This window comes from Pseudoliparis swirei, chromosome 5, assembly GCF_029220125.1.
Source record: "Pseudoliparis swirei isolate HS2019 ecotype Mariana Trench chromosome 5, NWPU_hadal_v1, whole genome shotgun sequence".
NCBI lineage: Eukaryota > Metazoa > Chordata > Actinopteri > Perciformes > Liparidae > Pseudoliparis > Pseudoliparis swirei.
The window spans coordinates 24,433,438-24,459,050 of NC_079392.1; the positions used below are offsets into that span (position 1 = coordinate 24,433,438).

Below are 25,613 nucleotides of genomic sequence, written 5' to 3' on the forward strand. Positions count from 1 at the left end.
ACAAATGTTTAATTCAATTCAATTCAGTTTATTTGTATAGCCCAATTTCACAAATTACAAATTTGTCTCGGAGTGCTTTACAATCTGTACACATAGACATCCCTGCCCCAAAACCTCACATCGGACCAGGAAAAACTCCCAAATAACCCTTCAGGGGGGAAAAAAGGGAAGAAACCTGCAGGAGAGCAACAGAGGAGGATCCCTCTCCTAGGATGGACAGATGCAATAGATGTAATGTGTACAGAAGGACAGATTTAGAGTTAAAATACATTCAATGAATATGACAGAGTGTATGAATAGTTCATAGTAGGCATATTCCACGATGGAGACCTCCACGATCCATCAGGCAGATGGCGGTGGGGAGGAGGAGTGGGCGGAGTCTCAACAGTGGGCGGAGTCTCAACAGGACAGTGGCGTAGTCATGAGCAGGAATTCCACGACCCAGACGATCCATCAGGCAGATAGGATCTATGCCGTCTCATAGGGTCCGATGACCCCATGAGACGTGAAGTCAAAAGGACTCCGGAGAGAAAGCAGAGTTAGTAACGTGTGATTGAGAGATGAAAATTCATCCTTAAGGAGAGAAAAAGAGGAGATAGGTACTCAGTGCATCCTAAGACGTCCCCCGGCAGCTATAAGCCTATAGCGGCATATCAAGGGGCTGGACCAGGGCAAACCTGATTCAGCCCTAACTATAAGCTCTGTCAAAGAGGAAGGTCTTAAGTCTACTCTTAAACGAGGTGGCTGTGTCTGCCTCCCGGACTGAAATTGGAAGCTGGTTCCATAAAAGAGGAGCTTGATAACTAAAGGCTCTGGCTCCCATTCTACTTTTTAAGACTCTAGGAACTACAAGTAGTCCCGCATTTAGTGAGCGTAGCTCTCTAGTGGGGCAATATGGTACTACAAGCTCCTTAAGATATGATGGAGCATCACCAATCAAGGCTTTGTAGGTTAAGAGAAGAATTTTAAAAGTGATTCTTGATTTTACTGGGAGCCAGTGCAGAGCAGCTAGTGCAGGAGTGATGTGATCTCTTTTCTTAGTTTTAGTGAGAACACGAGCTGCAGCATTCTGGATCAACTGGAGGGACCTAAGAGATTTATTAGAGCAGCCTGCTAATAAGGAGTTGCAGTAATCCAGTCTCAAGTAACGAACGCGTGAACCAATTTTTCTGCATCTTTTGAGACAAGATGTGCCTGATTTTTGAAATATTACGTAGATGAAAGAATGCAGTCCTTGAGATTTGCTTTACGTGGGAGTTAAAGGACAAGTCGATCAAAGATAACGCCAAGATTCTTTACAGTGGTGTTGGATGCCAGGGCAATGCCGTCTACAGAATCCACATCACCAGATAATTGATCTCTGAGGTGCTCAGGGCCGATTAAAATTACTTCGGTTTTGTCTGAGTTTAACATCAAGAAGTTGCAGGTCATCCATGTTTTTATGTCTTTAAGACATGCTTGAATTTTACAGAGTTGGTTGCTCTCCTCTGGTTTTATCGATAAATATAGTTGAGTGTCATCTGCATAACAATGAAAGTTTATGGAGTGTTTCCTGATAATATTGCCCAAAGGAAGCATGTATAAGGTAAATAAAATTGGTCCAAGCACAGAACCTTGTGGAACTCCGTGATTAACGTTGGTGGTTATCGAGGCGTCATCGTTTACAAATACAAACTGAGATCGATCTGATAAATAGGATTTAAACCAAATTAGTGCCGTGCCTGAAATGCCAATCGACTGCTCCAGTCTCTGTAACAGGATGTCATGGTCAATGGTGTCGAATGCAGCACTAAGGTCTAACAAGACCAGGACAGAGAGGAGTCCTTTATCTGCTGCCATTAAGAGGTCATTTGTAATTTTCACCAGTGCCGTCTCGGTGCTGTGGTGTTTTCTAAATCCTGATTGAAATTTCTCAAATAAACTATTATGATGTAGAAAGTCGCACAACTGATTTGCGACCACTTTCTCAAGGATCTTGGAGAGGAAGGGGAGGTTAGAGATCAGTCTGTAGTTAGCCAATACCTCTGGATCCAGAGTGGGCTTCTTCAGGAGAGGTTTAATAACAGCCACCTTGAAGGAGTGTGGTACGTGGCCTGTTAGCAGAGACACATTGATAATATCTAATAGAGATCCGCCAATTAAAGGCAAAACGTCTTTAAGCAGCCTCGTCGGGATGGGGTCCAAGAGACAGGTAGACGTGTTCGAAGTAGAAACCGTTGAAAATAATTGGTCACGGTTGATAGGAGAAAATCCCTCCAAATATACACCAGGGCATACAGCGGTTTCCAAGGCCATTCCACTTGAGGACAGATTGGCACTAGTTATGGGCAAGAGATTATTAATCTTGTCCCTAATAGTTAAAATCTTTTCATTAAAGAAGTTCATAAAGTCATTACCACTAAGGTTTATAGGAATGCTCGGCTCCACAGAGCTGTGACTCTCTGTCAGCCTGGCTACAGTGCTGAAGAGAAACCTGGGGTTGTTTTATTTTTTCTATTATTGATGAGTAATAGGCTGCTCTGGCATTACGGAGGGCCTTCTTATATGTTTTAAGACTATCTCGCCAAACTAAGCGGGATTCTTGAGATTAGTTGAACGCCATATGCGTTCAAGCTTTCGTGACGTTGCTTCAGTTTGCGGGTCTGAGGGTTATACCAGGGAGCAAACCTCCTCTTCCTCACTGTCTTCTTCTTCAGAGGGGCTATCGAGTCCAGTGTCATTCTCAGAGAGCCTATGGCACTGTCAACAAGATGATCAATCTGGGACGGACTAAAGTTAGACCAGGAGTCCTCTGTTATATTGAGACGTGGTATCGAATCAAATACAGAAGGAATCGCTTCTTTAAATTTAGCTACAGCAATGTCAGTTAGACATCTGGTGTAGAAACTTTTGACCAACGGAGTACACTCCGGTAGTATAAATTCAAAAGTTATGAGGTTGTGGTCTGACAGAAGAGGATTCTGTGGGAAGACCTTCAAATGCTCAATGTCAACGCCATAAGTAAGAACAAGATCAAGCGTGTGGCCAAAGCTGTGAGTGGGTTTCTGTACTCTCTGACAGAAGCCAATCGAGTCCAACAAGGAGATGAATGCAGCACTAAGGCAATCATTATCAACATCCACATGGATATTAAAATCTCCAACAATAATAACTTTATCGGTTTTAAGAACCAAACTTGATATAAATTCTGAGAATTCAGATATAAACTCTGAATATGGACCTGGTGGCGGTACAGAATCACAAATCGAATTGGCTGTAGTGTTTTCCAGGTTGGATGTGAAAGACTAAGAACAAGGCTTTCAAATGAGGTGTAGTGTAATTTTGGTTGAGGATTAATTAATAGGCTCGATTCAAAGATGGCTGCTACTCCACCTCCTCGACCGGTGCCTCGAGGAATGTGAGTATTAATATGACTTGGAGGAGTCGATTCATTTAGGCAGACATATTCTTCATGGCTCAGCCAGGTTTCAGTTAGGCAACATAAATCAATGTGATTATCTGATATTAAATCATTCAGTAACACAGCTTTAGATGACAGAGATCGAATATTTAGGAGACCACATTTAATAGACCTATTTTGTTGCACTGCTGAAATAATGGTGTTAACTTGTATAAGGTTATTGTGTACGACTCCTCTTCTGCTTACTTTTGATTTATTTAATTGAAGTGGCCGTGGGACAGACACAGTCTCTACTCTAAAGTCAAGGGTGGGTAACTGCTCGAATGGAAGAGCAGAGAAGGGTGTTAAACTACAACTCTGCTCCCGGTTCCTGATCTGAACCCTGGGTTGTCATAGATTAAGTCCGGTGATCAACTTGGTCATATTCGCAGAAATGAGGCGCTCCGTACAACGTGGGATGAATGCCGTCTCTCCTCATCAGATCAGGTTTTCCCTAGAAAGTCTTCCAGTTGTCTACGTAGCCCACATTATTCGCTGGGCACCACCTCGACAGCCAGCGGTTGAAAGACGACATTCGGCTATACAATTCGTCTGTCTGCAAATTTGGGAGAGGGCCAGAGAAAATTACGGTGTCCGACAACGTCTTGGCATAAGCACACACCGATTCCACATTAATTTTAGTGACTTCCGACGGACGGGCTCGGCGTCATTACCACCGGCGTGTATTACAATCTGACTGTATCTCCGCTTATCCTTAGCCAGCAGCTTCAAACAAGACTCCACGTCGCCCGCTCTGGCCCCCGGGAGGCACACGACTCTAGTCCGTGGCTTCGCTATTTTCACGTTCCTGACTATAGAGCTCCCGATAACCAGGGTGTGTTCCTCAGCGGGTGTGTCGCTGAGCAGGGAAAACTGGTTCGAAACGTGAAGTGGTTGGTGCACAGCGGGCTTCTGTGTAGACTTACTACTCCTGCGAACAGTTACCCAACCATCCGGCTGCACGGTTACCGCCGGGGCACAGCTAACAGCTGACTGTAGCTCCGCGCCGGCTACGGGAGAGGGCGGGCTAACTAGCATAGCTGTCTGAGCTTCGATAGCGCGGAGCCGTGCATCTAACCCACTTAGACCTGCCTCCAACCTAGCAAATAAACTACACTTGTTGCATGTATCGTTATCATTAAGGGAGGCAGGGGGATAACTATACATGAGACACACTGAGCAAGAGGGAGCGGGAGGGAGAGAAGAAGAAGTCATGCTCGCTGTTGAGCTGGCAACCAAAGCTTACCGGAAGAGTGAGATGATGCGTTCAGGAGCAGCTGGGAAAGATGTTATGCTCGAGTCAAGGATACGAGATGAGGAACGAGGACACGAGGAATCCACGTGGCATAGATTTAGTGACTGACTCATGATTCACTGCTGCCTCGCACTTTATAGACCTGCGGCAAAGACACTTGATTTCATGTATCATTAAAAAAACTCATCAAAAGATGATTTCACGTGCAGCGAGTGGTGTAACTCATACAGGTGTAACTCATACAGGTGTAACTCATACAGGTGTAACTCATGAGTGGTGTAACTCATACAGGTGTAACTCATACAGGTGTAACTCATACGTGTGTAACTCATACAGGTGTAACTCATACAGGTGTAACTCATACAGGTGTAACTCATACAGGTGTAACTCATGAGTGGTGTAACTCATACAGGTGTAACTCATACAGGTGTAACTCATACAGGTGTAACTCATACGTGCGTAACTCATACAGGTGTAACTCATACAGGTGTAACTCATGAGTGGTGTAACTCATACAGGTGTAACTCATACAGGTGTAACTCATACGTGTGTAACTCATACAGGTGTAACTCATACAGGTGTAACTCATACAGGTGTAACTCATGAGTGGTGTAACTCATACAGGTGTAACTCATACAGGTGTAACTCATATAGGTGTAACTCATACAGGTGTAACTCATATAGGTGTAACTCATACAGGTGTAACTCATACAGGTGTAACTCATATAGGTGTAACTCATACAGGTGTAACTCATACAGGTGTAACTCATATAGGTGTAACTCATACAGGTGTAACTCATATAGGTGTAACTCATACAGGTGTAACTCATACAGGTGTAACTCATATAGGTGTAACTCATACAGGTGTAACTCATACAGGTGTAACTCATACAGGTGTAACTCATATAGGTGTAACTCATACAGGTGTAACTCATACAGGTGTAACTCATACAGGTGTAACTCATACGTGTGTCGTCATGTAACTCCTACGTGTGAGTCGGTAAATCTGTGGCAGGAATGTGGCGTGAAAATCGACTCGTCTCACGATTCCAGATTCCCGTTTTAAAGTGGAAAGAACCAACGATGCGCGGATCACTTCCCGCCCGCAGACCTTGTGACTCGATGGCGGCGCCGTGAATGAAAACTCGGAGCCGTTTCCACGCCGGCGCCGTGGTCTCCGTCGGTTGAGTAATCCGGTGTTGATTGCAGCGCTCGGTGATAATTAACGCAACGCCGGCGGGGGTTACGCCTATCATTAGGAGTTTTATTTATTTCTCTTTACTAACCTCCGACAACACAAAACAGTCTGCAGGTAATCACAAACACACACAAACACACACACACAAACGGAGGTCGCCCCCCCCCCCCCACACACACACAAACACACACACACGGATGTCGCCACCCCCCCCCCCCCACACACACACACACACACACACACGCACACACACACAACACGGCTCACACCAGCTCTTCTGTGGCAGCGTCTTCGCTGCACCGAGAAATAATCGGCTAAAACCCGTAGACGTGCGAAGACCGGCAAAACTGGAAGTGCAAAGACAGGAAGTGCAAAGACAGGAAGTGCAAAGACCGGCAAAACAGGAAGTGCAAAGACAGGAAGTGCAAAGACCGGCAAAACAGGAAGTGCAAAGACCGGCAAAACTGGAAGTGCAAAGACAGGAAGTGCAAAGACCGGAAAAAGAGGAAGTGCAAAGACCGGCAAAACTGGAAGTGCAAAGACCGGTAAAACAGGAAGTGGAAAGACCTGCAAAACAGGAAGTGCAAAGACCGGCAAAACAAGAAGTGCAAAGACAGGAAGTGCAAAGACCAGCAAAACAGGAAGTAAAAAGACAGGAAGTACAAAGACCGGCAAAACAGGAAGTGCAAAGAGAGGAAGTACAAAGACCTGCAACACAGGAAGTACAAAGACCGGCAAAACAGGAAGTCCAAAGACCGGCAAAACAGGAAGTAAAAAGACCACTTCTATAATACAAGATGAATTACATGTGAACTTTTTTTCAGACTGCAGTCAACTTCCAGTGTTGTTTTCACCCCATTCACTCCTGTCCGCCTACACACAGAAACACACACACACACACGCACACACACACACACACACACACACACACACAGGTGCAGCCGACCCCGGGCCCCGCATGTGGTCAGACGGACAGAAATAGCCGCTCCTCCCCTGCAGCGCCCGTCCATCCTGGTTTGTCAGCGGCCGCTCGGTGCAGTCATCACACGCTGCACCTGCTCCCGCCCACAGGCCCCTCCCCTCTGCGGCAGGCCCCTCCCCTCTGCGACAGGCCCCTCCCCTCTGCGACACATGTATATTTCAGCAGAAATAGGTTTCACACTCCCCCCCCCCCCCCCCTCGTAATTGAAGCTCTTGCTGACACTCGGGTCCTCTTCCCGCCGTGTGACTCTTGTCTTTCCGGGAGAGAGACGGAAACTTCAGGGGTCGCGCAGGTCGTACGGACGATCGTGACGTCGCTAAAACAAAACGAAAAAAGACGAGTAGCGGTAAGGTGAGCACTGGGGTTAAGGGTCAACCTTCAGTCTGTGTGTGTGTGTGTGTCTTTGTAATTCAATGACCAGAAAGAACTAAATAAATGTTCCCCGTCTGAAGATACGACATTGAGGGGGGAATGTTACCAACAAATGTAAACTTCTTTCAATATTTTTAATTAAAGTTGCTTTATGTCCGTGAGTGAGTAGAACCGATTAATAACTATGAACTTACCTGCAGAACATGCTTCGTGTCGCCTTGTCAGGGTGGTGTGTGTGTGTGTGTGGGGGGGTTATGATCTCCTCCTCAGCAAAGCTATTACATGGTTCAGAGAGTCCAAGCACTCAGCGGGCAATAAGCAGGTGTGTATGTATACAGTAGAATGTGTGTGTGTGTGTGTGTTTGTGTGTGTGTGTGTGTGCGTGTGTGTGTGTGTGTGTACGGTGTTTCTGTCAGCACAACCATTTCACACGGGGGCTTCCGTTGTGTAGAATTTGCAAAAAGCACTCGAGACGTTTCCTTTATCGAAATCCTCTTTCATGGTCTGTTCCAAATACCGTGTGTGTGTGTGTGTGTGTGTGTATATATGTGTGTGCATGTGTGTGTGTGTGTGTGTGTGTGTATATATATGTGTGTAAGTGTGTGTGTGCATGTGTGTGTGTGAGTCGACATCGCGAACATCTCTTCAACGTCGGGGAGGAAGACATCGGGTCCCTCCTCTCGTTCTCGGACATTCGGCCCTCTCTTCCTCTCTTCCTCTTCTCCTCTTCGTCTTTTGCACAGAAACCCAGCGACACACTGAAGGAGTGGAAGAGGCGACCTATTTTAAGACCGGTGTGTAATTAATCATGAGCCGGCAGCATTGAGAGAGGAGGAAACGTATGATAGCTCTCTCTCTCTCTCTCTCTCTCTCTCTCTCTTTCTCTCTCTCTCTCCCTCTCTCTCTCTCTCCCTCTCTCTCTCTCTCTCTCTCTCTCTCTCTCTCTCTCTCTCTCTCTCTCTGCATCCATTCATGTTATTGCCTGAGTCACACAAGTCAATACATACCCGCTCTCTCATTTCTGTTCACTGTGATGTCACCACACAGACGGCTGCTGGTGGACAGATGGCGAAGGGCACAGGGTCATTTGTGTTTAACCCTTTATCGGGCAAGTAACCATATATGGCCACTTCGTTAATGTAGATTTTTTTAAACCTAAAAACAATATAATTGTTTTAATGGCACAACAGTAACACATTGTTGCTATGTCCTCCAATAGCACTGTAGTGTTGACATTGTGAATTTCAGAGTATTTCACAGAGTGCCCTATAAAGGGTCAATGAGTCAGAGGAGTCGCCCCCTGCTGGCCAGGAGAGAGAATGCAGCTTTAACACATGAAGCGTAAACTTCTATACAACCAGATGAGTCGCCCCCTGGTGGCCAGGAGAGAGAATGCAGCTTTAACACATGAAGCGTAGACTTCTAAACAACCAGAGGAGTCGCCCCCTGGTGGCCAGAAGAGAGAATGCAGCTTTAACACATGAAGCGTAGACTTCTATACAACCAGAGGAGTCGCCCCCTGGTGGCCAGGGAAGAGAATGCAGCTTTAACACATGAAGCATAGACTTCTAAACAACCAGAGGAGTCGCCCCCTGGTGGCCAGGAGAGAGAATGCAGCTTTAACACATGAAGCGTAGACTTCTAAACAACCAGAGGAGTCGTCCCCTGGTGGCCAGGAGAGAGAATGCAGCTTTAACACATGAAGCATAGACTTCTATACAACCAGAGGAGTCGCCCCAGGAGGTATTTCACAAGGTCTGAAGCATTAGGATGGTATTGATGACCGTTGATAACGTTCATTCAATCGGCTGATCACATTCTGAATCGGTGTTCCTAATAATTGGTGATGTAGCCGAGGAGCTAATTAGTTATTTCTGCTAGGATATCTCAGTCTCATATTTCAGTTTTAACGCCACGCACCATATCTGCTCAGCGGTGCGGTAGACCGGAGGAGCGGCGGTAAGAAGTTTGGCCTTCGGGCCGCCGAAGCCTTCCTCCCACAGTCGACTCGATGAGCCGGCCCCCGGCTGCCGGTCACGCCGCTGTGCATCGCCGCCTCGCTCCGCTGCAGCCGATCCGTGTCCTGCCGGGCCGGGACTCCGAATCGAAGAGACGTTGTGTGGAGCGGAAATGTAAAATACCGAAACCGCGTGCGGAGATACTCGCGCGTCAGACTTTATCTTCGGCGACACAACTGTGACAGATTATTGGGAGTGTTGTCGAGCGCGTGTCGCCAGATGTTACAAACTTAAATATGAGCGTTTGAAAAAGTGAACTGGAATCACTCCACTCCTCTTAATATCAGCGTATTTGCATAATTAATAGAACCGGACTGACTTTTTGTATTTATATTTCGGGAAATGTGTCCAAAAAAAACATCATAATATCCATCATAGTGAGACTAATATTATGATATAAGGTTCGTTCTTTCTAGGGTGGAGTGCAGATGTTATTTTTAAGGTGCAGCAATCATTAAAAGCTTATATTAGTATTAGTATGTAAATAATTATTCTAACGTATTGAGCATTAGGATAGAAACCACAGAATTACTTTACAATGTCAGGTTCATGGTCCCCAGAGGATAAATGCCTTGAGTGATACTATGGTGATGCCAACAGGTCAAAGTCCTCAATTAGATACATATATATATATATATATATATATATATAATAAATATCTCAACATCGACTTCATTATCGGATGGATTGGCACTAACGTTCATGTTCCCCAGAGGTTTAAACTTACTTCTTGATTCCTTGATTCTTATTGGGCCACCACCAGGTTGACTCCTTTGGCTTTGAGTGAAATATCTCATTCTTTGAACTAGTTTGTGGAGGAAAATGACCTTTTAACCCTTAAAAAAATTATGAAATTACTGTTTCTGTTGCTCCGTTACTGCATCATATCTATGTGTCTTGAGCATATAGTGTCTCAGAGGACACACACACACCTACTCGTACTATTTGAACTCCAAAAAAAGTCCGGAAGATGCAATTTGTGTGTATATTATCTCGAAAAAACATTGAATTTCACAGTTGAGAAAAGTAGCCCAGGACTTGGAAGGGAAAGTGACTGAAAGAAGAAGAAAAAATGTATATAAAAGTGACGCCACCTTGAGAAGCTCATGTTCCAAACTCGTCTCAGAGAGAGACTAGGCCAAGTTTGAGTCAAAATAGCTTTTTCATCTCACCTCATTTACCTGGAGGAGCTCCGGAGACACGAGTGCATCCTCAAGCGTGTGGAAAACCGATCATTAGAACACGCATACACAGCTATTATTGGGCGTATTAGTGTTAAACCTTTATTTAACCAGGTGAATCCCATTGAGATAAAAAAAATCTCTTTTTCGAGGGAGACCTGGACAAGAACACAGAACAAGAACTAAAAGAAACTAAAAAGTTAAGAGAGTGCGTAGAGTTGATTTCAGAAACATTGCCATTTTTGAGAACGTGCCTCCGTTTTATTTATTTCCATGACAACGGAGGTCACGTCGGGTGTTTTCTACGTCGATCGTCTATTTTCACGCACGGTGATAGGGTAGCTACTTTTTAAAGGTACAGGTACGCTATACCTTTGTTATAAGTATCAGGTAACACCCTGAAACACTACTGCTGCTACTACTTAGGGGTTAGGTTCATGTGGATTTAGCATGTGGGCGTGCTAGCCATGCTATTGCATGACCCCTTATATCATTAGTGTAGTTAATGTATTATACACTTCCGCTCAGAACGTTTGGGGTCACCCAGATGATTTGGTGTTTTCCATGAAAACTCACTTTTATTTATCCAATGAATTGAATGAATAATATAGAATATAGTCAAGACATTGACTAGGTTATATATAATGATTTTTATTGTATATATTAATGTTGTTCTTCAGACTTGTGGCTCAAAGGAAGGCCAGTTTTATAGCTTCTCTCACCAGCGTAACTGTTTTCAGCTGCGCTCACATAAGAAGGGTTTTCAAGGGTTTTCAAGGGTTTTCAAGGGTTTTCTAAGGCGATAACACAATGTACCATGAGAACACTGGAGATGGGCCTCTCCACACCTCTGTAGAGACTTCATTAACACCAGAGAATAGTCATGTACCACATTAACTATGTAGAGAGAGTATTTATGATTAATTAAATGTTATCTTCATCGGTAAAAACATTGCTTTGAAAAATAATGACATTTCTAAGACCCAACATTTTGAACGGTAGGATAGATCGGATAGATAATGCCTCAAACTCCTTTCCTTCAACTTCTTCCTCCATTTCCTCTCCTCACACATCGACCGTATCCTGTCATTTTATTCCATCTTCCTTTCATTCATTGCTCCGCACTTTTAATCCTCTCCATCAGCACATCATTAACCTTTAAGTGAAGTGTGTTTTTCAACAGTGTTGTTTCGTTTTCCCTCCCTGGTGTTGCATTAGGAAGCGAGTCTCTAATGGCTTCTCCCATTCAGCGAATCACTTCCATGTGTACGTGCGAGTCCGTCACAGGGAAGTGAATACACACTCACGTTGCGTTACCGGCGTGCAACGAGTCAAACGTCCGGACACCGACAGGGTCTGGCCGTCCTCTCTGGGCTCGGACGTGGTTACCTGAGCCCGGCTGTTGTCATGGAGATGGAGATTGAGTCAGAGGCTGCAGACCAATCAGGGGTCGGATCATTAAAAATACATTTAATCCGGTTACCGACGGTCCTCCTTTGCACACGGAGTAAAACAATGCTGACGCCCGCTCGGCGGTTTAACCGTTCTTGTAAAATAATTCTTTAAAAAAATAAAATATAATTACGACTTAATCTTCTCAATCTCCGCCGTTCATCTGCCCCAAAATACATCCCCGGTGAAGAGGCTCGGAGTTACAGCCCACGGCGACGTAAAAATGTGTTTATCGCCTCCTCGGCGACGCCGTAATGCGCCATAAAAAGAGGTGCTGCCCGCGTGCCGCGACTGGGCGATGAGCAGCTGATTCATGGGGACCTCGGCTTCATCGGGATCGGTCCTGAGATGAGAGGGAAAAGAACGCCGGAGGGGGGGGCAGACAGCCGATCCATCACCTTGTAGAAAGTCGTGGACGAGTCTACACGCACCGTCCGCCCACACCAGAGGGGGGCGCCGCACCGCCGGCTCGGTGACCCGTTTCCGATAGTTTTTTCCTTTCTTTGTGCAATAAAACAACAACAAAAAAAGGTATCCGTAATGAGTTCCCGTGTGTGTGTCTCCGCAGTGGAGAAGGACCCGTGCCGGACCAACCCCTGCGTCCACGGGGGCAGCTGCCTGCAGGAAGGCGACGGCTACAGCTGCTACTGCCCTCAGGGCTTCACCGGAGAGAGCTGCGAGATCGGTGAGTCGCCGTCGGGGTCGAGGCCGCCGTGACGACGGGGCCGCACGCCGTTTGTATGTGTTGCAATACTTTATTTAAACACAGGGGTATTTAAGGAGAGGCTTTGGGAAAATAGATTGCAAAATTCCGCATATTTGGAGGGGTCCGCCATCTCTTTGGGCCCCTAGTGGTCACTCAGTGTAACTGCACTGTCAGGAGACATCAGAGGTCAGCGGCTGGAGAACAACGGCGTGTTGTTGTGGCATGAGGGGAAGACAGATGGCATGACGTGGATTTAGGAGGAAAACCCCCGCTGCGTTGTGGCCTTTGGGCTCTGGGCTCTGGGCTCTGGGTTCTGGGCTCTGGGCTCTGGGCTCTGGGCTCTGGGTTCTGGGTTCTGGGCTCTGGGCTCTGGGCTCTGGGCTCTGGGTTCTGGGTTTGGTGAGCAGGACTCTGTATTCAGGAGCAGCTCCGGTCGGGTCCGGTGGTTTTGGATCAAGCTCCTTGACTGAAAGTGAAGTGGGAATATCCAAACGCTGCAAGTCAGCCAGTTGTGACAGAGGTTGCTGATTGTGAGCTATATGCACTCAGCTGTGTGTGTGTGTGTGTGTGTGTGTGTGTGTGTGTGTTGTCACTTTGATGCCCCGTAGTTGGCAGCTCATCTTTTCTCTCAGCTGTGTGACGGGAGCGTGTGCCTGTCAGCAAATATCTGTGCACTGTGTGTGTGTGTGTGTGTGTGTGTGTGTGTGTGTGTGTGTGTGTGTGTGTCTGTGTGTCTGTGTGTGTGTGTGTGTCTGTGTGTGGTACATGCAAGGACACATGGGTCACAGAGGAGCTCGGGTTTCGTGAGGGATGGAGAGCAGCTGGTTTAAGAGCAAACAGGGATACAGGAAAATAAAGAGGAGAAGAAGAAGAAATAGAAAAAGAAGGAGAAAAGTAACAAGATGAAGAAGAAGAAGATGAAGAAAAGGAAGGAGAAGAAGAAGAAAAAATAGAAAAAGAAGGAGAAAAGGAAGAAGAAGAAGAATAAGCAGAAGAAGAAGAACAAGAAGAACAAGAAGAAGAAGAAGAAGAAGAAGAAGAAAAATAAGAAGAAGGAGGAGAAGAAGAAGAAAAAGAAGGCGAAGAAGAACCTTCTTTTTGTTACTCCGACTTCTGGATCTCTGAGATAATCAATAATCACGCAGACAAAGACAGCGGGCCGACGGTTTTCTACGGGTCACTGCGGACCGATAAAGGTCGCGGACCAGAGGTCAGAGGTCACGCGAGGCCCCGCGTCCCAGCGCCGATGATCAATAGCCTCTCATGGCACCGAGGCGTGCCGGTGCATTAACGCCATCGGAGATCAATCAACAATCTGCCCGTCGGATCAATAACTCGTGACCGACGGCATCGAGCTGCGGGCGCCGCGGTCCGGGTCCTCGGACGAGACCAACGGCGTTCTGTTTTCCCAGAGAGCCTCTCGGCGTGAAGGACGCCGGCGCCTCGTGAAGCATGTTCATCGTTTACTGATTGTTACGCCGCTCACGATGTTTATTCGCGTCGCCCGGGGTTACCGAAGCCTCGGCGGGGCCGACGCCGGTCGACGCCCCTCTGGGTCCGACTGTCCGACCCCTCCTGACCGTCTGTCCTCCAGGAGGACGTCGCCAGGCGGAGGCCTTCACGCTGCGAGGGGCCTTTCAGAAACATCTGGATTCATCTGGATCCCCCCCCCCCCTCATTATCTCGCCCCTCCTCCCTCCCTCCATCCGTCGTTCTCACGGCGTGGATCTCGTTTTCTCTCCAGCCCGTCTCGGATAACGCCGCCGCCGCCGTCTCACTCCTTCTCCGTCTTTATCTGCCCTTCCGGTTTTATTTACACCCTCCAAACAAACAAAAAGACAACATGTGATGGAGGAAAAACCTTCACACATTCAACAGGTGGTTTGGGTCAATTTGGGCTGAGTAAATTCAAATAGCATCCCCCTCCTCCCTCGTGCACGCTGCGATGTCCTCCACTTCCCGCTCCACGGGAAAGCCCGCCTGACGCTTTTTTGTCATTATTATTATGATTATTAATATTAATGTCGTGCACCTCCCCTCACGCTGCGGCCTCATTTCCAATCATGGTGATTAGATCTGAGTTCCCTCGCCCACGTCCTTCCTCTCTCTCTCACCCGCCAACTCAAATGTACATGAATACCAAATATGCCCCCTCCCCCACTCCCCCCCCCCTCCCCCTCCTTCCCTTTTACATGTATTTCTCCAACAACATTTTCCCTTTTTCTATAATTGTCCTTATCACTCGTTCCCTCGTGTTCCTCTCCTCCGGCACGGCGCCGGATTAAAATTGCTCTGCAGTGCAGAGATTTGAGGGGGAGGGGGAAACACGCCCCCCTCCCCCTCCCCCCCCCCCCTCACATAGCAGTCCTCCCAAATAACACACACTTCATTCTTCTGCCACACTTCCTGACTCCACCCCCCTCCCCCTCCAACCCCTAACCCCTCCCACCTCTTTTCTCTTCTCTCTCCGGTGCATCTGTCTCTCTCTCTCTTTCTCTATATTTGCCCGTCAAAGGCCAACACAATTATTCATATGAGAATATATATATATATATATATATATATGAAATTAAACTTATTGCAGCTCACCTGAAAACTCAAATATTGTCAAATATGAGGGTGTGCACAAAATATATTCTCCTTTTTACAAAATAAATATCTTCCTTTCACACATATCTGGCATACCACACACACAGTACCACACACACACACACACACACACACACACACACCTGTTAGGGGCCATTTATATAAAACCAATATGTACCCAAGACTCTATGAAGGGCTGATGCATAACTCATGCTTAAAGACTTCTGTATTAACTCATTCATCCTGGAGAGAGAGACCCACTCGCCTCGCATCAGCTCGTATGAACGAGCGTGAAAGATTCATGAGGTTGCGTCTATTAATAATCATCACCCCCCACACACACACACACACACACACACACACACACCGGCGTGTCCGCGTATCTGATGATATATGAGGTCAAAGAGGAGGGAAGGAGAAAGATGAGCGTGACGGTGGTCTTGTTGTAGCTCCACACAGGCGCTGGAGATATTTGTCAGCACACACACACACACACACACACACACACAAACACACACATACACACACACACACTACCCGTGGTTTGAGGTGAGTGAACCCGACGTGCTCAGAGCCAGATGTGATAAAGCTGACTTATAGCCCAAAAGTGTAGGAAAAGTGTGGAACGGAGGAAAGAGGGAGGAGGGGAGGATGGATGGATGGATGGATGGATGGATTCTCAGTGAGTTGCGAGGACACGTAGAAGAAGACAGATGGAGAGGGCGGCGCTGCCCACAGGGCGCCACGTCCGCCCGTCAGTCATCACGGGATGGATGTGTTCGGATCCAGAGCCTCCGGGTGGGCAGCGCTTGAGTCAATACGCCGGCGGGAAGGAAGGAAGAAAGGAAGGAAGGATGAAAAGAAGGAAGGATGGATGAAAAGAAGGAAGCCGAGAGATGAGAGATAGAATAAAGGAAGGGAATAAAAAAGGATGCAGAAAAGGAAGCCGAGAGATAAGAAATGGAAGGAAGGAAGGAAGGAGAGAAGGAAGGAAAGAGAGAAGGAAGGAAGGATGAAAAGAAGGAAGGATGGATGAAAAGAAGGAAGCCGAGAGATGAGAAATAGAATAAAGGAAGGGAATAAAAAAGGTTACAGAAAAGGAAGCCGAGAGATAAGAAATGGAAGGAAGGAAGGAAGGAAGGATTCAGAGAAGGAAGTCGAGAGATGAGAAATGGAAGGAAGGAAGGGAATAAGGAAGGATATTTGTTATTTATTTATTTGTTATTTCTATTGGCTTTAAATTCCTTTCTCTCATTGAAATACCTCCAGTTAGCTTAGCTTAGCATCAAGAGTGGAAACGAGGTAAACAACCTGAGTGGCTCCATCCAAAGGGACAACATATAACGTCTAAGGAGCACTGAGGTCATATTTATGCATATTCAAATACCAAAACTTTATTTGTAGAAACAACACACCGTAGATTTTGTCGTTAATCAAACTAGATTTGTTTTGCTGACGCGTCGCTCTTCTAAACAACTAAAGCCTCCTCGGCAACCAGATAACAACACATGACTCAGGGGGGTGTGTGTGTGTGTGTGTGTGTGTGTGTGTGTGTCTTTTCGTGTTGATTGATGACTGGCGGTCTGCCGCCGCTTGTCGGCGTCTGAGCGGCTCCTGAAGGGCCCTGATTGGCTGACTCAAGTCTGTATTCACACGGCTCATTAATTCATCCAGGCCATCGGATTCCTCCAGCAGCATTCTGATTGGCTGGGCTCCCCCCCCCCCGCCCCCACCCCATGTCAGTACCTCATCCCACACCCAATAAGAGACAATCAAAACTGGTCGATACACACATTTCCGTCCGAAATTCGGCAACCAAACACACGCGGAGACACGACCTCGTGCAGATGACACCTGAAGCACCTGGAGGTGCGTTCAAGTGTCCGTTTAAACTCTGTTCACGCCAGATAAGAGACGGGGGGACGGCGTAATCTCCCAGCTTTCAGTCCTCTCCAAACTCCTCAGGACAATGAGAAACAAAGGACACACCGGCGGCAGAGTGGAATGAGAATGAGCTGCAGTGTGTGTGTGTGTGTGTGTGTGTGTGTGTGTGTGTGTGTGTTGCATGCAGTATTTCTCTGGTATAAACATACCTACAGATTAATGAGCTACTGGCCAAGTTGCAACGGCCCACCGCTCTCTCTCTCTCTCTCTCTTTATCTCTTTTTCTTCTCTCAAACACACACACACACACAGATACACACACACATTATCCACTCAGACACACACTTGCCACCTTGAGTTGTCTCATCTGTACTACTCGTCGTTATAATGTAGTCGTCGGGGTGCAGTGAGCAATTATACATGCATGCGCATGGCCGATATGCGCATGGTTCAGTGTGTGTGTGTGTGTGTGTGTGTGTGTGTGTGTGTGTGTGTGTGTGTGTGTGTGCGATGACTCTGTATATACTGTGTGACAGCTGTAAGAGGAAGTGAAGCATATAAAGACTGGCCACGTAGAACGCAGGACAAATTGATTTCCCGTGAAGACACTCACACACACACACACACACACACACACAACAGCACTGGGACACACACACGCGTATCATCAAGCATGGATATCTAGCACAATTTGCTACGTTTATATTAGAGTATGAGGGTCCAACTCACAATAGTCTGGTGGAACTTGCAATGTGCCGCGTCACCACCGGCGTCTTCATGAGTTTTATTTGCATCGCCATGGATACGTGAAGACGTTAGAATACGGCGTCGGAGGCGCTGTCCTGGTAACCAAAGCGTTTGAATCCATATTGATGTAAAACCACTTCAATTGTGTCTCTTCCAGTCTGTGTGCCGAAGGTTTCGTTCAGAGGGGACTCAGTTATATAATAACTACTAATATAGAATATTTACTCAATGGGTGTGGCTAACAGGTGAGAGTGAAGGAGCTGAGGAGGTGGGTGTGGCTAACAGGTGAGAGTGAAGGAGCTGAGGAGGTGGGTGTGGCTAACAGGTGAGAGTGAAGGAGCTGAGGAGGTGGGTGTGGCTAACAGGTGAGAGTGAAGGAGCTGAAGAGGTGGGTGTGGCTAACAGGTGAGAGTTAATGAGTTGAGGAGGTGGGTGTGGCTAACAGGTGAGAGTTAATGAGTTGAGGAGGTGGGTGTGGCTAACAGGTGAGAGTGAAGGAGCTGAGGAGGTGGGTGTGGCTAACAGGTGAGAGTGAAGGAGCTGAGGAGGTGGGTGTGGCTAACAGGTGAGAATGAAGGAGCTGAGGAGGTGGGTGTGGCTAACAGGTGAGAGTGAAGGAGCTGAGGAGGTGGGTGTGGCTAACAGGTGAGAGTTAATGAGCTGAGGAGGTGGGTGTGGCTAACAGGTGAGAGTGAAGGAGCTGAGGAGGTGGGTGTGGCTAACAGGTGAGAGTGAAGGAGCTGAGGAGGTGGGTGTGGCTAACAGGTGAGAGTGAAGGAGCTGAGGAGGTGGGTGTGAGATAGAATAAGAGGAGAGAAGCTGAACTGTGGCAATAAATATTAATATTGTACTTTAAAAAAAATCCTCTTTGTGAAACAGGAAGTGGCCAAACGTCCGTCACCTGACCTTGTGAGGATGTGTGAATCCCATCACACACACACACACACACACACACACATGTACACACACTGCACACACTTCAGTGACCTAACGCCACCGTTCTCTTTTTCTTATCTCCATGGCAGCGGGCCAGAGATTCATAAAACCTAAAAATAAAAGAAAGGAGACGAGACAGAGAGAGAGAGAGAGAGAGAGAGAGAGAGAGAGAGAGATGAAGAAAAAAAGCATGGAAGAGGAAGAGGCAGAGCGAAGATGATTGAGAGGATAACGTCTCCGACCAGGACGGAGGATGATGGACGTTAAAAAATATATATATAGTAAATAATTCGTCTTTATTTTTATCAGAGGCTCTTTGTCAGGTCCATTTCTTTTTTATAAATAGATATAAATAGATTCATCATCATACCTCCTATTCAGAAACACGTCCTCATATCATTCTACTGTCCCTGATTAATTGATTCTGACAGGACAAAGGAGGAAAGAGATGATTCCACTTTAATATTTCCTCTTGAAGTTCATCAGGAATAGAGACAGGAGGCAGAGAATAGCCGTCATCCCTCCTCTGGGAACCGCTCCACTTCAAGAGGAGCACGATGTGTGCTCTCAGAGGTAAGGACCAACAGATAAGGACATGAGGAAGCAAGGAGGGAAGGGGGTAGGAAAGATAAATGGGGGGGTCAAAGGAAAGGAGAAAAGCAACAAAGTCTGAGGAAGGGTGGGAAAGGAAGGAAGAAAGGAAAAAGAGAAGGAAGATGAGAGATGATAAATGGAATAAAGGAAGGAGGAAAGGATGCAGAGAAGGAAGTCGAGAGATGAGAATTGGAAGAAAGGAAGGAGGAAAGGATGCAGAGAAGGAAGTCGAGAGATGAGAATTGGAAGAAAGGAAGGAGGAAAGGATGCAGAGAAGGAAACCGAGAGATGAGAAGGAAGGAAGAAAGGATGCAGAGAAGGAGGCCGAGAGATGAGAAATGGAATAAAGAAAGGAAGAAAGGAGGCAGACAAGGAAACCGAGAGATGAGAAGGAAGGAAGGAAGGATGAAGAGAAGGAGGCCGGGAGATGAGAAATGGAAGGAAGGAAGGAAGGAAGCATGAAGAGAAGGAAGGAAGGAAGGATGCAGAGAAGGAAGCCGAGAGATGAAAAATGGAATAAAGAAAGGAAGAAAGGAGGCAGAAAAGGAAACCGAGAGATGAGAAGGAAGGAAGAAAGGATGAAGAGAAGGAGGCCGAGAGATGAGAAGGAAGGAAGGAAGGAAGGATGCAGAGAAGGAAGGAAGGAAGGATGCAGAGAAGGAAGCCGAGAGATGAAAAATGGAATAAAGAAAGGAAGAAAGGAGGCAGAAAAGGAAACCGAGAGATGAGAAGGAAGGAAGAAAGGATGAAGAGAAGGAGGCCGAGAGATGAGAAATGGAAGGAAGGAAGGAAGCATGAAGAGAAGGAAGGAAGGAAGGATGCAGAGAAGGAAGCCGAGAGATGAGAATGGAATAAAGGAAGGGAATAAAGAAGTATGTAGGGAAGGAAGCCGAGAGATGAAAAATGGAAGAAAGGAAGAAAGACGGATGGAGGAAAGCGAGGGAGAGAAGAGTGATAGCGTCATCCATCCATCCAGGAGGAGTGGAGCTCCTCTGAGGTAATGATCTCACCCCGGGTGTTCCGGGACGATAAAGATGTCGAGGAACCGGCCAGAGCCTCGAAGGGACACCTGTAGAACCCCCCCCCCCCCCAGAGGAGGGGACACTTTAAAGCCACTTAAGGATCCCCAGAGGGAGGCAGAGGAAATAGGAGGTGATGAGACTCGGGAAGTGGCTCATGAGAAAGAAATACGGAAGGCGGCGAGGGAAGGAGGGAAGGAGGGAAGGAGGGGACGACTGTGGAGAAGGAGCAGTGAAGAGGAGAAAGGAATGGAGAGAATAAATAAGGAAACAACAACGGCTCGTCTCCAAATGCTTTTGGTTCCCTGGAACTCTTCATTGTTTCCTGGTTCCACGATCTCTAGTTTCTCTCTCCTTCTGCAGAGAGACTGACTGCCCCCCCCCCCCCCGACCCCCCCTCCTCCAACCTTCACACACACAATATAAACAATGAGGCTGCCAGCGACTACACACACACACACACACACACACACACTCAGTCAGTCGGCGCTGAGGGCTTGCAAAGCAATGTGAGATGTTGTGACACGGTACCTCGTTACATTTTCCCAGGCGCCGTCAACCAAAGCGAAAAAGGCCTGTCTAAACACACACACACACACACACACATATCGCAACGAGTGTATTAAGATGAATCTGTGTGTTGCTGTCGGGGATCTCACGTCGCCGCGTGACTCTCACAAACGAGCGGCGAGGCGTACGGCGGCGCGTCCTCGCATCATCCCGAGCATCTTAGCCCAGGGAAGACGGGGAAGAGTCATTTTCTCTCCATTTACACCAGGGGAAAAACCACGGTTGGATGAAGTGACTCTCCTCGTGTGACGAGTTGATGAGCGAGCGCTCTGGAGAGCGGCGAGGAGCCTCTGGCTGCGAGACAGCTGCCGCGTAGAGTCGCTCTGGTACTCTGGCACCGGGTACCAAAAGGCCTTAAAACTCCTGTTGCCTTAGGGTCAATTTGACCCCATTCAATGTTTAACCCTCCTGTTACCTTTATATTTACTGACATATTTTACCCTCGGGGTCAATTTGACCCCAGCAATTAAAACCTCCAGAAAATTATTAGAATTAATATTGTTTTCCAAGTTTAAGTGTGAGGTACTTTATGTTTGTTTGTTGACTACCGAAAGAACACCGACATTAAACATTGAATCGGGTCAAATTGACCCGAAGGCATCAGGAGGGTTAAAACTCACGCCGCGTGCCGCATTTCACGTGTTTTTAACAGGCGCGTGTCAGACATGTCGGGGGAGGGGCTCAAACCCCCCAAAAAGGGCACCCATCGCCAAAATAAGGTATCTATGATCACTGTAACTTGAAGTTCGCGAGTAATCGGTTGCTACGCAACACCTGAAACACATCGTGTCGGGAGACATGAGAGCTGAACAAACAGACGTGTTTTCTATTTTCATTTATTTTCATTTACAAAATGATAGGAGCGAAAAAATTACATTCTCACAAGAACTCAAATATAAACTCCGTCAGATATCAAAACTCATTTGGGGGAAATTGATGACAGAGAGAGTCATTTTTATTCTTAAATACTTATTAATGAAGAAAGAAATTGGGCTCCAGCAGAAGGCGCACTTTTCTCATCCAGGGCAAAAGGGGAGGAGCTTAAGCACCACCAGGGGTCTGTCTGTGCAGGTGCCTGGTTTTTAATATGTGTAGCCGTGTCCATGAGAGCCACCGGACTCCATCGACTCCAGGGTTTGCAGGTCTACCGATAGTCTTTGTTATGTTGGGTGTTTAAAAGAAAGTTAGTTTAAACTACACTTCACAAAGTTAAAAGTGTGTTGCAGTCTTTTTTTAAACTTGGAGATGCGATCTAGCAGCTGTCGTCGATTCTAAATGTTCACATTTCCATTTTTTCCCCCGACACATTTTAAATTGAGACTGAGAGTTTATTCTCAATCTTAGAAACAGCAGCTGAAAATAAAAAAATATATAAAAAAACTCAACTCAAGGTCCGGAGCTTTTCACACCCGTGCAATTTCCACCCCGCTAATGAAGATCGTGTGAGGCGATCTGAAAGCTCCTTCGTCGTCCTTGGCCTGAGCTTGTTCTCGTCTTCAGAAGTGCGTCCTGTTGCCGGGTGAGATGGAGGAGCTGTGTAGGATTTCTTCTCTTTTCATACCGCTGAATACAAACTGAACTCAGCCCACGTTCCACCAGGATTTACTAAGTATCGCCGAGATTAAGACGAACGTGGAGGGACTCGTACGCCTCCAAGGTACTAAACAGAATCTACTGCGCATGACATCATCCTGTCAGTATTCTACACGCAGTTATGATGGGCAAGAATCGTTCCAATTTTATCGAATTATTAGATTATTATTAGAATGCATTCTGAATACTAGAATATATACTCAATACTAGAATATATACTCAATACTAGAATGTATTCTTACTTCTAGAATGTGTTCTCAATACTAGAATGTATTCTCAATACTAGAATGTATTCTTACTTCTAGAATTTCTTCTCAATGCTAGAATGTATTCTTACTTCTAGAATGTGTTCTCAATACGAGAATGTATTCTCAATGCTAGAATGAATTATAAATACTAGTATGTGGTCTCAATACTAGAATATATACTCAATACTAGAATGTATTATCAATACTAGAATGTATTTTCAATACTAGAATGTATTATCAATGGTAGAATGTATTATCAATACTAGATTATATTCTCAATACTAGTATGTGGTCTCAATACCAGAATATATACTCAATACTAGAATGTACTATCAATGCTAGAATGCATTCTTAATACTAGAATGTATACTCAATGCTAGAATATATACTCAATTCAAGAATATATTCTCAATACTAGAATATATTCTCAATACGAGAATATATACTCAATAATAGAATATATTCTCAATACAAGAATATATTCTCAATAATAGAATATATTCTCAATACAAGAATATATACTCAATACAAGAATATATTCTCAATACGAGAATATTTACTCAATACTAGAATATATTCTCAATACTAGAATATATTCTCAATACTAGAATATATACTCAATAATAGAATATATTCTCAATAATAGAATATATTCTCAATATGAGAATATATACTCAATAATAGAATATATTCTCAATACAAGAATATATACTCAATACAAGAATATATTCTCAATACGAGAATATTTACTCAATACTAGAATATATTTTCAATACTAGAATATATTCTCAATACTAGAATATATTCTCAATACTAGAATATATTCTCAATACTAGAATATATACTCAATAATAGAATATATTCTCAATACAAGAATATATTCTCAATACGAGAATATTTACTCAATACTATAATATATTCTCAATACTAGAATATATTCTCAATACTAGAATCTATGCTCAATGCTGGTCACACACACACACACCAGCATTGTAGCTATTGACACGACCACCGTGTCCACGGAGCGACGAGCCGCGGTCGGATAGAAAGGTATCCGTCTTTGCAGAAGGGCACGGAAATGTCAAAACCCCTCAGCCGGCATAAAGGAAGTCAATCATTCGATGAAAGATGACAAACACAAAAGAGCCTTTCAGGAACAACGACAACAACAACAACAACAAAACCTTTTGTGTGACAAACATTTCCATTTCAAAAGCCGCCATTTTACAGGATGTCAATTTATCGCTGCGCATAATGTCCGCTGTGGGTCGGTGGCAATTAGGGGAATAAGAAAAAAGAAAGAGTGAGCAGATCTGTCACTGCTGTTGGTTGATAAGAGGCGGAGGGGGAGGGGCCGCCTGCCACCCAGTGTGTGTGTGTGTGTGTCACAGAGAGTGATTGTGCGTTTTTCTTTCCATGTAGCTCACCAAAAAAAGACAAGTCTTCCAGTGTCACATCAACGGGCCACCCTGTCGAGATGTGACGTCTCCAGGTGGCATTGACTGGTTCCGAAGGTTCTCCGTGTAACTGATCGGACTCTGTTTGATCTGCTCGGCTGGCATTTAGTCCACAGAGAAGACGTTTGCTTTTGTTTGTAGAGATACTCCCGTCTGCTGAAAAGTGGAAATACGTATTTCGCCAACGGAGTCTGGTGGGTGGGAAGAGAGCGATATTTAACGGCACATCATAAAACCGTATTTTAAGCACTAAAAAAAAGTCCATCCAAACAAATCGATATACGTTTTATTGATGCTTTACCATAAAGTATATTTAATAAAGTTGTATCACCGCTTTACCTTCCTGCCAGCTCTGACCAGGAACTGAAGCATGCAGCTATATTGCTCTCCTGTAAATATATATATATATATATATATATAAATTAATATTTATATATATATATTTGTATATGTATATGGGAGAGCTATACGATAGAGAGATATATGTGTGTATATGTATATATATTTATATATATATGAGAGATAGATAGAGAGTTAGATATATCTATATTTACATATATATATCTATATAGATATATAGATATATATATGTGTGTGTATATATATGTATATATATATGTATATAGACGTATATATATATATAAATACATATATATATATATATAGGAGAGCTATATAGAGATGGAGAGGTAGATATATCTATGTGTGTATATATATATATATACACATATATATAGGAGAGCTATATAGAGATGGAGCATTAGATATATCTATGTGTATATATATATATATAACTTAAATGGTTGTGTTTAACGCAGCTGGCAAACTCCAGACTGACTAATAAAATCTAATGAAACTACGGACCCGCCTTTTAACGCAGCCCTTTTTATCCGGTTCATTCACACAGTTTGCTGAAGTAATTACTGTGAGTTATTTTCCTGGAAACGAGAAGTGAAAAGTCCCACGCAGGGCTGGATTCGACTGTTCCCAGCACTAAAAAGCCACTATTAGGTTGTCAGGCGAAATGGCTGTAATTTTGCACTTTTTTTATATGAGCGTTCGCAGCAGTTTTGACATCCAGGCGGAGCAGCCGGCCTCTGAACTTCCTATCCGAGCTAAACACAGACACACGGAGTATCAGTCAGGCTCACCTCCTAAAACACGTGCGCAGGAAATGTTTGCTATTTTTGAGTCAAAGCCAACAAAATGCCAAAGTAGAAAAAATAAAAACAACATCTCATATGCTCCTCGCTCTAACGTGTACTTTTATTTGATGTCAGGGTTGAATATTTATGAGTGTTTGGAGGAGAGAATATAACTTTTTTTTGGTGCAAAACAACAACTCACTGCTGCATAAAATCAAAATGATGGAC

The 25,613-nt window shown here is 45.2% G+C and overlaps 1 protein-coding gene across 2 annotated transcripts in view; it reads left to right on the top strand.

Moving 5' to 3' along the window:
* ncanb (neurocan b) overlaps window positions 1–25,613 on the top strand; it is a 122,700-nt gene that overhangs the window by 71,040 nt on the left and 26,047 nt on the right. The window contains exon 10 of one of the 2 annotated variants that reach the window (XM_056414984.1): window positions 12,466–12,582. The exons of the other annotated variant lie outside the window; for it this stretch is intronic. Within the exon in view, the coding sequence (XP_056270959.1) occupies window positions 12,466–12,582 (117 nt within the window). The remainder of the gene's footprint in view (window positions 1–12,465; window positions 12,583–25,613) is intronic. 2 annotated transcript variants of the gene reach the window in all.